The following is a 14,237-nucleotide window of genomic DNA, read 5'->3' as shown; positions in this document are numbered from 1 at the left end:
AAAAAAAAGAAGAAAGAAACAATTTCTGTTTTAACTGCGTTCTATTCATAATCTGGTCCGTCAGTAAAGAGAACTGGCATATTGCAATTCTGTTGATTGTGTATTCAAAAATATTATAGTCAATGATTCTTCGACATGACGTGCAAATGTACTAATGATTAAGGGACAGGTAACTCTAAAATCGATATCGGCATTTGAGTTACGTCCCTTGTCTTTCAGGTCGCTAGGGAAGCGTTGCTTAGCTGTCTACCAATCATTTTTTGCGATACACAACACGTGCCTTCTGCCGTGACGTTGGTCTGTTTGTCTGACAACCTTTTGCGAAAAAAGAAGATAAGACAGGTGGGTTGTTTTATTTAGGATCTCACTCAGCCGCCATCAAGAGGTGAGTTTGTCACCAGGTCACAAATTCAGAATTTATTACAACCGAGGTGCATTGCTCATGCAGTCACTGTTCATAGACCGTTTAACTGTTTGATTTAGAATCTGCTATCGAAAAATCTTGTGGAGATTTTTCGAGAAGTTTGTTTTGCACTGTCATACAAATGGCATATTTTATTACGTTGTGTTCCATATATCAAAAGTAAAGTAGGATATATATATGTTTCCGCGTTTTAAGACACGTTATATCTATAGGCCTAGTGCAAGAATCAATTCGAATGTAGAATCTTTGATTATGGAAGGTATGGATTATGGATGAAACATCGTTGAAAAAAAATTAATAGTATACTCAGAGAAAACGTGTATGTTACTGTTATTCTAAAAATCTTCCATAGACCACACAATGAACATGCTAAATTAACTTGATGTGTTATGCTGACCAGCTTTCTAGCCAGATTGAAGTATGTTTCCTGTGTCTCATGCATGTTTTCTAAATTTCTTCTCACTCCATTTTTTAACCCATTTTAAGTCATGCATGGCAATTGTATGTCCTCATGGGTTTAAAAAAAAATCACTGTACATCAGAAGAAAATCATTAATGCAAAGTTTTAATATACATGCTTGCCTAGTTTTAGAATACTGGTATATAATATACAAGAAAATGTCAATGTTAGCTTCAGTTGTTAGACTTATTGATCTCATTCAACATGTATCATAATGTTTATTACCTGAAGTTTTAATGTAGTCAAGCATATTGAATTGTAATTTGTGTTTTAAAATGTAGACACACACTATTTCCATAATATGGGGAGGATTGTATTATATAATGCTAAATAGTTGTCCAGGTACTGCCAAAGCAAAACTTTCTATTTGAAAAGAATATTAATTAGCAGTATTCTTTTGACATATTCAGATGTCAGTGTTTTCGTGTTAATATGCTACATGTACTATGTCTTTGCATCTGATTCTCAAAGTCATGTCAGCTTCATAGCAGCTATTTATTCATTCTAAAAATAAGTTGAACAGCCAAGAGTCTTTTTTGATGATACATATATAAGTCTTATTTTGGTTACTTGATGTCAGGAGTAAAAGGTGGGTTTAATTACCACAATGTCTAAAAAGTAGGGATTCGAAATAGGTATACTTTTTAAACCAAGCAATGGACTTGGTAAAAGATTGCGAGAGATCTGTTGAATGAAATATTTGATGAAGGTTTTGAATATAGATCTGTATTATTTGTTGCCTATCAGTATGACAAAAATGTCCACATCCTTTCACTCATAAGAATAGAATATGATATGACAGAATGCTGTGTTAATTAAATACGCAAATTAACTTTTTTTTATTGTACAATTTTCAACACAAGTTACAAATTAAGGTGTGATGATCAATGAAACTTTTTTAGTTATAATTAGGTTATTGTTAAAGAGAGATTTAAGGAAAGTTGGTAAATATAAGGGGCAAGGGTAGCAATATCATTGTTTTTCACATAACTAATGTCTCAATCACAGCATATGCAGATGTCTTAATTAATCCAAATGATAATGGATTTCTACAGAATAAGAGGGGAGGGGTGTTTTGTATTGGTGAGGGCACTCACTATAAGTTGTTTAATCACAAGAAAACAGAGGAGAATATATTGCGAATGTTCTTTAAGTTCAAACTTAAGAGTGATTTTAAAAAAAGGAAAATGATATAATGGTTACATTACCCTTACCATTTCCCTTATCTCCCATTTTTTTCCTTTCTCTCTTTCTTCTCTCCCATTCTTCCCTTAATTCCTCTTCCTCCTTCTCCCTCTTCCTTTCTACCCCCTCCAACATTCTTTTTAATGCCAAATCATCCCCCCCCCCAATGACAGGATATGTGAAATTTTGTTAAACATCTTCAGTTAAATAGACATGAAACCAAAATTTACATTCTATGTAGTCTAACCAAAAGATATGTGATAAACTTACATAATAATTGAAAAATTCGTATTGGTCTCATGCACAAGCACACACTGTTAAATCATTTCAACTGTAAACCTACAAGGAACCTGCAATACTGCAACAACCAAATACTTGAATATTTGATAAACTGATTCTTTTCAATGAGATCCTAACATGAACAAATTGAACTGGTAACCCAGTTTTGCTAAGAAACAGATCAGGACATAGGTATTTGGCTTTCTTAAATGTTAAGGTCTTTTTCAATAGAAAATGTCACCATGTTATCTTTTATCTGAAAAAAAATGTCTGGTTACATGAAACACATGTAACCGGAATTTTTTTTTCATATCACTGGCATTAAATTTTGAGAGTATTTTGACCTCTCTTCACAGTTTTCAAAGTTTATTTTTATCAATTGATTGATAGATCTGTCTACTTAAAAAAAAACACATGGACTAAAGATGAAATTTATCCATTCTTGAGAACTCTCTCTCTTTTTCATTTTATTTTTTTATTTGGCTTTCAATTTGTTTTTCAATTGTATTTATTTTTATGTTCCATCAAATTATTCATGAAAAAGATAAGCAAACAAAAGTTCCATATATTCAAATAATGTCTGCAGATCACTAAGTTAAAGCAAATATGAATTCAATATTGTACCATATGTGAAAAGATAATAACCACATTACAGACAAGATTTTATTCAAACAAACACTGACAATGTTTATTATTGTAATTGATCAGAATTTTAAATTTCACCAATCTAGTAAAAAAAAAAAAATTAAATGAAAATAGTAAATAATTTCTTTAAAAATTGACAGTGCCTAAAACAATTTGACAATTTAAACTTATGGCACATGCATAAATATCAAAATTAATTCCAACAGATTTACTTTGCATCATATATACATACTGGTTGTTAAATGCCATTGTTATGAAGATTTTTACTTGATAATCAATATTAAATTGTATTGTATTTTTTGCTGAGAGCTTTAATCAGCTATTGATTAAGTTTTTAAAGTCTGTGACGTGCAGGTTCTTTCTTGAATACCGTCCATTTAAACCCAAAGCCGTTACTTGCATTGGCCTAGCCATTGGTTGCTGGGGAGCCATAGGTGCAAACAATATAACCAACACAAAACAGTTAAATATATTTCTGGCTGTGAGGATTGAGGAAATAAGATATATTTCCCTAGGACTTTTTTTTCTTTGTGAAACTTAAGTTTTGGGGATTTTAATTAACCATATTGGAAACTGCTCCTTTTTGGTTAAGGTATGCATTTTTATTTCTCTTACTTGAAGTCTTCAGGTGTGAATATTGATTAATCATAGAAACTGTTCTTTTCTCTACCTTGGAACATTTTTTACCCCATAAAATTACCTGCATTGGATTCTGAGTTGAATGGATCAATTCAATTTACATAAACATGGGAGATTTTTTTATGTCTAATGTAATTTGACATCTTAAATACCAAGATTGTCATTTTGATAAGAAAGATACTTAGAGCAATTGGGTTTAAATTATCAACTTGAAGGTTTTGATTTATTTATTCAAGACCATGCATGAGTTTGTGGAAAATATATACATTAAAAAAGCATGGACGTGTTAAACTAATTTTCAATTTTGTTTTTCATTATAGGTTTCAGTGAGTCAGTGTAGATTTTGAATTTAGTAACCATGGTTTACAATTATACAAAACCCCGTGGCCCCATTGCTGCTATGTACAGCAGCCCTGGCCCCTGTTACGGACTTCCAGGCCTAGTCGGACAAAAATCCCACGACCCCCGTAGTGTTCACTACAAAGCTGCTTCTTACCCCTTCGGTGTTCGCCATGGAAAATTCAGGGACGACTGCAGTCCAGGTCCCTGCTATTACCCCAACCCCAAAGTCTACAGGGACGGAAATGATGGAACTCCACATTACTCTCTCTACAGCCGACAAAAGGATGGAACCATGTTTAAAGTGCCTGGCCCTGGTGCCTACAGCCCTGAGGGCTCAGGACCTACCTCTCACTTCCGCCACCCTGCCTACAGCTTCGGAACTCGCCACAGAAACAGGAGAACAGATAACACACCTGGTAAGAATATACAGGTGTTTATAATGAAAACTAGCACTTTCATGTAATTTACTTATAGAGAAATTAAAATTTACAGTCAACAGTTATCAGGGAGAAAAGTATTAATTAGATGTTAGTACATAAAAAATCTGTTTGGGAATTGGATATAATAAGGGTAGGCTTCCTTTTCAGATTCTTATTTTATATTATCATTGGGGGGGGGGGGGGAGGTCTTTCAAATAATCTTGCAAATATGTATTAGCAGTCACAATGGAAAAAAAATACTCATAATGAAAGAGAATTTATCTCAAATACTGTTGATACACACAAAACCGTTATCATTTTTGATTGTGTTCGTAATGGTTTGGGGGGTATTTGTACCTATAGAAAAATTGAACGCATTAACGCCAGGTAATATGGCATGATAGATTCTTGATTTGGTTTTAGTCATTGATTTTGTGGATCGACACTCCAGGTTGTATTCTATTATTGGCTCTGTTGACTTGAATGTCAATAAAAGTAATTTGTCTCTATTGGAAAGGACTTCCACTGAGATCATAAGATGCCTATTTATCATAGCTTTGTTGCCATTAACCATATCAAATAAAGGCAAAAAAAGTTTGTTTGGTTTATTTGGTAATCTGATTTGAATTCAAATCAATACACTAATCTTCTATATAGCCAACATGAAAGATGTAGTTTTGATCTATAATATACCAGTCATGTAGAAATTAAAAGAATCTTTGAAAATTCTTTGAAATTCTAAGTTGTATAATGTCTAATTATAGCTCCCAACAACTACACACTGACTCCGATGTTGGGTACTACCAAGGAGAGCGGTAAACCTCAGGCCCCCATCTTCTCCATGTCTGGCAGGCAAAAGCAGGGAGGATTCCACGAGGATCTCGCCAAGGTAAGGGTCCTTACCCCTTTTAATTTAATACAGACCTTTTCAGAGTTATATCCCCTTCTCAATATTGTCCCCTTTGCTCCTAGATGAAAGCATCTCCTTTTCAATATCAAAGTATTTTTAGGACTAGAGGGAGAAAAATTTTGCATGGTCTGTTTTACCTAATGTATCACCCTTGTGGTCACTGATAAGCAGACTCTTCAGAAATTAAATTTACTTATATTCTTAAAAGTCTATGTTTGAATATATTTAAAGTACTAATGTGTCTAAATGAGAGTTTGTTTACTTTCTACATATTTAGTAAACAAAATGTTGTTGACTACTTGATAGAAGTAAATCATGAGAAGTGGTCAATAAACAGTCTGAAGTTCCACTCTTGCTGCTTCAATAAACAGTGTCTAGTCTTCCCTCCAATCTTGAAGAAATCTAATAATAAACTTCCATTTATAAAATAAAGAGTTTGTTTTCCGTATTGATATTTTCTTTAGAAACCCCCTGAGCGAATATAAAATCACTCATCTTTACAGCAAACAAAATATAGATTTTATAATGTCTGTCACTAATGGAACCACAAAAACAAAAAAAAAAACTCCTGAGTAGTAACATTTCACATTTCTTCCAAGCATCTAAAAGAAATTATGATATTACTTTATCTGTTTTAATTTTTACAGACACCTGGACCAGGAACTTATGACACTGCTGATCCCAGCATTTACAAGGATAAGGCTCCACTATACAGTATGACCAGCCGAAATGTCATGCCTGGAGACACCACTCGCAAACCAGGACCCGGTGCTCACTCCCCACAAAATGTAAGATCCACCTCTGTAACATAAGATTTATTAAAAAAGATAGAATTGATAGAACAGAGAGTAAAGTAACAAAAACGAAAAAATGGAATTTTTAAATAAATTTGGTAGATGGTTGCGAAGAATTTGTGCTGGAAAGTTAATTTATCTTGGACAATCTAAAACAAAGGTCTAAAAATACAATGCATTGTGGAAATATTTTGAAAAAAACTAATTTCAATTTTTTCGTTCAACAGGTCTGGACACACAAAAAGAAGATGCCCGAATTCTCCTTCGGAATTCGTCACAGTCAATACTTAGCTCCTCTTATTGTTGATCAGGCCGATTAAAGATTACAGACATTTATTCCTTATTTCATTTTCTCTAGGATCATTTTTATGGATTATTTTGAAAGATATACCGAGTCTTATGAATTGGAACACGTTTCCCAATCAAAAATACTTAACAATTTTATTTACTTTATCTTAGCACAGTTTTACAAGATAAAAATGTGATTTTTTTCCCATCCATATTCTTCATCTAGAAATGAATTGTGTTTTGTATGTTTGTATCTTCAAAGGCTGTGATAAATTTTGTTGAACAATTTTTTTTTTTGAAATATTACCAGCATTTTGTTTTAAGTTTCAAATATGAATAATTATTTTTAAAAAATTGAACTTAGGTTGGTAATTATAAAAACAGTATTAGGATGCAAACAGGGAATTAATTACATTGAAGTATTATGCTGTTTAGATTAGCCTGAAGTAGTGTAAAAGAACACAGACTGAAAAGCCTCAGGAGTGAATTGTGTTTAACTTAAGCCATATCTGCATTATATCATCGTATGATTGTGACTTAATATATGTCAGTTGTATTATAAATATTATTTGTATGTAATATTTTTCATTGTACAAAGATTTCTATGTGATATAGTATTATTGTCATTTTTAAAAACTTTGTTTTATATTTTTCTATATCTATATACAAAGTCACTTGTTTGAGTTTTGTGTTGACAAAAACAGTGAATTATCTCCCCTACTTTTTTCTGAATTTCTTCTATATTTCTCTCTTTGTGATCATGTCTGCACTGTATCATTAATGGTTGTGTTAATTGAAATTATTTTAAACAAAATCACCAGCTTACAAATTCTGTTTGCCAAAACTTAAGTATTTATTAATAGATAAATGAACATTCATTATTATATTTTCTTCCTATTAAACAGTAAGAGAATTGTCAAACTTTTTTTCGAATACAGACTTTTTTCAAGGAATTTTTAAAATTCCCCCAGCATAGACTCTAACTGTGTGCTAATATTGTCCAGTAAAATTGCTGCTATAAAAAGAACTTGACAATTCTTGATTGTTGTGTATTTTGCTCAATGTTCCGTCTTTCTGTTAATATTAGAGTCAGAATGATACCTAGAGAGTTATCTGCCCCTGTACATGACACAGCAGCATAATGTCAGTGATTGGTTCCACAGTTTCTGTAACAACAACTAACGGAATAAAATATGCATTGTTGAAACACGATGTCTGGCTTGTGTTTTCTTTTTCCCCTGAATCAATAAATATCAAAGTGAGTGAGATTAGAATATTGTGTAATATTTTTGCATGGTGAAGACAGGAGAGATCAAATGTTGAAAATTATCATAAAAATTCTGAAAGAGTATCAAAATGTTCAGAATTTTTTGGTGAAAATTTGAGGACTTGCACTGAATTTTTCTCCAAGTTTCATTTATTGCCTTCTAGGAATGATTGTGCATGACCATATAGAAAATTTATCACAAATCATAGTACATATATATGTGATCAAAAAGGGAAAAATGTAACCAAGAATACTTGGATGTTCAAATCTTTTCGCATTATGTGCATACTGAATGAATGTATCCCCTCGGGTTGATCCCATGAACAAACATAACATGTTTTCTGGCAAAACTTGCAGCTGAAATTATTATTGCCTACTAAATTATGCAGCATTTCTCTATGTATAGGAGGATCTCAAAGCCTACTTGATGCATGTTAATATCTAACTAGTTAGAAACTTTGAATGCATGTGAAAACCTAATTTTTTTCAGCATGATTTACTCTCGATTGCTTACAACAGTTAACAGTATCATAAGATCATTCATCAACCATGCAGATTCATCTGCTCGGTTTTTCATGAATATTTGATTTTGCATCGGGGAGTCAAAGTAATTAGCAACGAGAGAAATTAGTTCCTTTATGAAGATGGAAAAAAATGCCTCTGGCGTTTAGCACAATGCAGTTTGACATTTCTGGTTATTAAATACATGTACCATGTCTGCACTTAAGTGCTAGTTGAAGCCTGTTTATCACCATTTAAAAACTCACATAGTTTGATAGAAAAAAAGCAACAAAATCAATATAGGTACTTCGATCCCTTGTCATCAAATCAACATATATATATGTCACATTATTAGCCTTAAAAGCAAAAGAAGTTAAAATGGAAACTATAATTATATTTAAAAAGCTTTTAATTTTCTTTATGCTGCATGCATGCATGCATTGAACATGCTTATGTAATGCGTAAAAAATTCTGTCATCATTCGGAGTAATAGAGTGTAAAAATACACTCCAGTCGAGATTTATGATATTGAAGTATGCACTTAAATGCATTATATTTGGCAATGGACCAATAAACAACACACAATTGCAACTCCAATAAGATACACTGAAAAGTAAAGATCACGGCCATTAAAATTTCAGTTACATGTATACCTTCCCCATTACTGATCCAAGTTCAAACAATTTTTCGAGAAATGGATTAACGGGTAAATCAAAATTGTGAAGGTATATTAAACTCTGGTGCCCTAGTTTAGGTTTTTCAGTGATTGTGTGTATTCCTAGCAATGAGAGGGGATTCATTGGGTAGCCATAACAAATAGGATTTAAATTTCACCTGGTGAAAAACTTATCCGAGTTTAAAACCCTGTACCTTAAGTATTTCTCTTTTATTTCACTTTTGATCTTTAAATATTCCTCTGGATACATTATACATATGTGTGATGTTAAAAGGAATTTATTCTCTGTCTTGATATTTATGTCTTCTAAAATCTTTCTATGTAGATCAGGAATTCTTTTTATGACGTCTGTTGAAGTATTGAGTGTACATTATGAGTACACCATTCCAGATATGCCTGTACATTGGGATAAAAAAAGGAATTGAATATTGTTTTCTAAGACTGTCATTTGAATATCTTCAACATATGTTTTGCCAGACTTCAATATAAATCAAAGATTAAATAGACAAATTTCATTTTCACTCTGTCAACAAGATTTATTCAAAACTTAAATTCTTGAACAAAAACAGACATTTAAAAAGTTTAACAAACTTGCATAGAATCAATAAGTCTGACAGAGTGTGTTTGTATGAGGTCAATAAAAATTACTCTATAGCTATCACACATTACACATTAAGCAGAAATTTTAGCTGGGATTCAATTTTTGTCTTTTTACTGAGAGTGTAAAAAATCCAAAAAATTAAGGACCTCTAACAATTCATTCTGCATTACCATTATTTTTCTAGGCATCATGAAATCACTAAAATAATACTTCACACTAAAATTAAAAACTGGTTCTTTGGGACAAATTGATTAATTTCCATGTCGCTAAAAATTCCCTTATACAGTATTATGTAAGAAGCTTTAAATGTTATAAAATGCTTGTAGTAACATGGAGGGAGAAATTGCGATTGACTAGATCATGGGTGGTTAACAAATGGATTATAGTGGTTTTGTAGATCTACAATATAGAGTTGAGGATTTTGAATGTTATGCTAAGACAGCCACTACACAGGGAAACTACATGTATTTGATGCTGCTAAGTACCCAATCACATACTGCTTAGAGCTACGACTTCACATCTCATTTTTTTTTACATCAATCTAAAGCAACTTAAAAAAGAGACCTGCATATATGCAAAACAAAATCATCCCCTCCCCAGCCTCTTTACCCCTCCCCAAACAAATGCCTATTCACCTTGTACCTCTTGTATATGGCCATCAGATGGCAAATATAAAATTTCAATTGTAACAGGAAAGAAGAAAAATTAATATATGGCTGGACTGGGAATTGAACCCAGGGCCCTCGCATCACCAGCCAGGCACTCCACCAACTGAGTCATCCAGGCCGATATCAATGGACCAAACCATTAAATTCCTCCCTCCTTAAATTGTCTTTGCCCTCAAAGACACAACCCAAGCTCTTTTTGCCCCCACTAGGAGCCTCACCTGCAATTCCAGTGGTGGTGAACTGAACCGATGTAACAAGAAAGAAGACAATTTATGGCTGGACAGGGAATTGAACCCGGAACCCCCGCATCACCAGTCAGGCACTCCATCAACCGAGCTATCCAGGCTGATATCCATGGCCCAAACCACAAGAAAAGAAATTCATCATTGATCTTGAACCAATGGCAATTTGTTAAATGCTGATAATTAATATTTTCTTATCTGAAAAGAATGGTTGTGTAACATCCATTTTCCTTCTATATTATTGATTGTAACTAAGTGTCACACAGTTAATTACTCAGTATCTTCTCTCTATTAGCTTCCTTTGTGCATATTACTGTTCATTGTTCAGATCAGTAATTTACTGAGGGTCATGACCTCCAAGTTTGTCTGAGATTTATTGGTCTAATATGTATGGTAAAATTGGTTATAAAGAACTCACTTAATTTAAGGAAATCTCGATTATTAGGGATTTTTTATGAATCCTAAAAGAGACTTTGCTCTGTATTCCTGATACAAATATAAAAAGCCTCAGTATTAATATATAAAGGTCAAATTTGAAGTTTCACTGACTTCCTTATATCCAAGTACTACTGTACCAATTAATATACAGGTTTCAGAAAAACTTGTATTGGTTCAAGATGATCATCAGAAAGGGTAACATAAGGTGCCCAATTTAATAATGTTTATTGGAATAATAAAATTCCATTTAAAAACTTTATTGATTTTATACAGAGGTGAAATGTTAGTTAAGGTATAAAAGACTGCATGGAGTTAATTTTTTTTTTGAAATCTGTGATAGCTAGAGTAAAATTTTATTTTATTTATGAAGTCTTGAATCACACAATGTTCAGAGTTCACAGAGCACCTGCACTTACAAGGCTAAAGAGCATAAAATCCAATGTGAACATCTATATTAATTATAAATATTTAATTCTATTCTTTGGTTCAATCTCTCACAAAGGTAGTTAATTACAACCAAAACGATCAATTCTCCTCCCCATACTCATAAATCACCAAAAGAGGTAATGTTTCAAATTCAATGTATTTACCGATTGATTTTGTCAATGACTTTGACAAAATGAATAATTGATACAAAAACCTGACTTTGTGCAATAATAAACTATAGATATCATTTCAGACTCATTAATAATTGATTCCTATAATGTATGAACTCAGTTTCTAAACAATAAGGATTAGTTTTGAATCTTTATTTTTCCATATCACCTATTTTTCATGAGCCTTTGATTTCCACTATTAATGATAATATAGGAGAATGTAATGTGAAGTAAAGGCATTAGACAGCATCATTTAATTTCAATATCCATAACCTGATGATGTTCATGATGAAGCTTTTTTTTCTCCAAAAATCCATTTATATCATTCCTAATTAAAACATCCATTTTTCTCTCTTTGTGTCTGAATTTAAATTAATAGAATGACTTATAAATTTTGGTAATGGTAATGTATTTTAGAGATTTTACAATTTTATGAAGTCTTGATTTTTTTTAAACAGAAAGTTATTGATTTAACATCCTTGATTTTCCAATCTTTCAGGGAGCTTAAAGTATTATAATTACCTTTTTGGCTATGCATGCAAAGGTGTACAATTTTAAAACAATTATGCATATTTTTGTAGATTATTGTGGTCTCCCAGCTTAAGCTCCTACAGACTCATGCAGATTGTATAAGAAATCCTGGGACATTTAGATCAATTTTGTAAATTGTTTGTGAAAAATTCATAGACACAGATAAGAGTTATCTTCCTTGACACATGAGAAACAAGAAGAGGTTCAACTCCGCCAATGTTGAAGTGAAAGTCATAATTGCTTTTATTCTTTATGAGTGTCTACTGGTAAACTGTTTTACCTATAGCTGAAGTCCTTTCTCTTCATATAAGGACCCTCAGCATTGACCTTTAATTATCTCCATGGCAACCTCCTGATGTTAATTGACATTGACCTTCATGGCACCACAATGAGATTCAACGCTGATGTTAGCAAGATCCATCACAATCTTTCTATTATTTATGAAATACTCCATTTTGATTTCAAGAATTGTGTAATTACTGCCGCGACTAAGTTCAGTAAAAAAGGAAAAGCGAATATCTGGTATTTATATTAATGAATTATTGCTTAAAAGCCCCCCCCCCCTCCCCCAGCAATCAAATCTAATACAGAATGATTACAAATTAATGATGATCAGCCAGGAACAATATTTACTCTATAAATTATCATTAATTTTAATAAGTCTCAAAATGAAGCTTGAAATTGAAATCTTTTCCTGCAATAGTTTTCATTTCATACTTTTTAATATTGGTACATGTATTACCAAGGGTTCTTTGAAGTCTTTGAAACAAGTCTTTTGAAAAGTTAACATATCAATGTGCACCCTATAAAAGAATAAAAAATACATCAATTTCAGAGAAATCATAAGTCTCCTTTAAAATATGCAAAACATATAAGCATGAAGTAACTTGAATGTTGGATGAATGCTAAGCTAGCTAGGCCATGAATGGAATAAACCTCTGTGAGCCAGAAGAACTTTCCAAAGAGTTGATTATCAATTAGTGCTGTATTTATGATAGGTTTAATGAAAGGCTCATTTACTGCAAGTTCACTCATAGAAATTTTATGTGTAATTAAATGTCTCCATCATATGAATAGTTAGTGAAATTGTTGCCTGTATTTATAGATTTCTACATTTTCTGAACGGTCCTTTCAAAATTCTAAAGTCCCGATGAATTTTGTATTTTATAATCATGAAAATAACAAAGGAGGATGGAATATATTTTGCTAGAGGACAGATATAGTCCATTTTTGGTAGGTTACATGTCTAGATTACAGAAACCCATGTTGTCTGCATGGTGTGTCACAATTTCTACCTTTTTGGGTTTTCTCTTAAAATTAATGTTCCATTTGGTATTTTGACAAATTGTCACTTTGCTTAGATAATATGCCACAGTTCAAGCAACAAGTGAAAAAAAACCTAGCAGGGATGAGCCTAGAATGGTGTAATCTTATGTCCAAAGACATTGAGGATGTAAGGAATGAGACAGTCAAATGATAAAGGACTGCAGGTTTTAAATCCTGGTCTATCTGTCACATTTACGATTTCCAATAACTCATTTGTTGTTATAAATAATACTTTATCTATACTAGATTAATTTGAAACAGACGCGAGTTGACAATAATGTAATATAGTCCATATAACTTGTATTTATTCACATTACTAGTATATGTAAAAATGATGAAGATTTCATATTTCTTTATCAAATGATTCATTCTTATATACCTTTGCATGACTATAGTGGTATTTGAACATCTAGTAGAAAAACAAAAGGGGATCTATTACAGTGAGTGTAAAACCCTCCTTTCAATACATCCTAAAAATGATAAATTTAACTAATTAAACTAGAATTAAATTCAAAATAAGTAAAACATGGATTTCTGTGCCCGAAACTGCTGGGCGAAGGGAAATAACTCTTAATATTTGTTAGACAAAAATCCACATACACTTAATTTACTTATTTAAAATAGGCTGTAATTTTTCGGTGACAATGGCAAAGTTTTTTGGGGGGGTATGGTTCTATTTATTTAATCTTTTTTTTAACAGAAAATGAGAGAGAGAGAGAGAGAGCATCAGAGTTTGTTTCTTACATAAATTGTGCTAGTATTTTAGAGAGATTATTAATTTAAGTACCTAGTGCTTAGTTTAACCAAACGTAATATATTGAGGCTTGTTCAACAAGAAATGTTGACTTGATGATTTATCTAGCAACTATTCTGTGCTTTTTTCTTCTGCATCATAAAAAAAAAAATTAGGTTAGTACTGCTAATCAAGCAAATCCATTGGGTTCTCTCTCCTTATTCAGTATACTCACGCCTTTAATTAAGCCATTTAATTTAGTTAAAAGGATAA

The 14,237-nt window shown here is 32.1% G+C and overlaps 1 protein-coding gene across 2 annotated transcripts; it reads left to right on the top strand.

Annotated features, from left to right (window-relative positions):
* Window positions 1-246: 246 nt before the first annotated feature.
* LOC133200375 (ciliary microtubule associated protein 1A-like) lies at window positions 247-7,597 on the top strand. Of its 2 annotated transcripts, none has more exons than XM_061336189.1 (5): window positions 247-342; window positions 3,953-4,390; window positions 5,158-5,282; window positions 5,951-6,091; window positions 6,325-7,597. In XM_061336189.1, the coding sequence occupies exons 2-5, from the start codon at window positions 3,991-3,993 to the stop codon at window positions 6,415-6,417; spliced, it is 759 nt and encodes a 252-aa protein (XP_061192173.1). In that variant the 5' UTR covers window positions 247-342; window positions 3,953-3,990; the 3' UTR covers window positions 6,418-7,597. The 2 variants fall into 2 exon arrangements, with proteins under 2 accessions (XP_061192173.1, XP_061192172.1); XM_061336188.1 differs by having other exon boundaries at window positions 275-385.
* Window positions 7,598-14,237: the final 6,640 nt, after the last annotated feature.

This window comes from Saccostrea echinata, unplaced genomic scaffold (assembly GCF_033153115.1).
Source record: "Saccostrea echinata isolate AGI-Se365-2 ecotype Australia unplaced genomic scaffold, CSIRO_AGI_Sech_v1 ptg000039l, whole genome shotgun sequence".
Lineage (NCBI taxonomy): Eukaryota > Metazoa > Mollusca > Bivalvia > Ostreida > Ostreidae > Saccostrea > Saccostrea echinata.
Note: the sequence above shows the minus strand (reverse complement) of the source record. Positions and strands in the feature narration are given on the sequence as shown.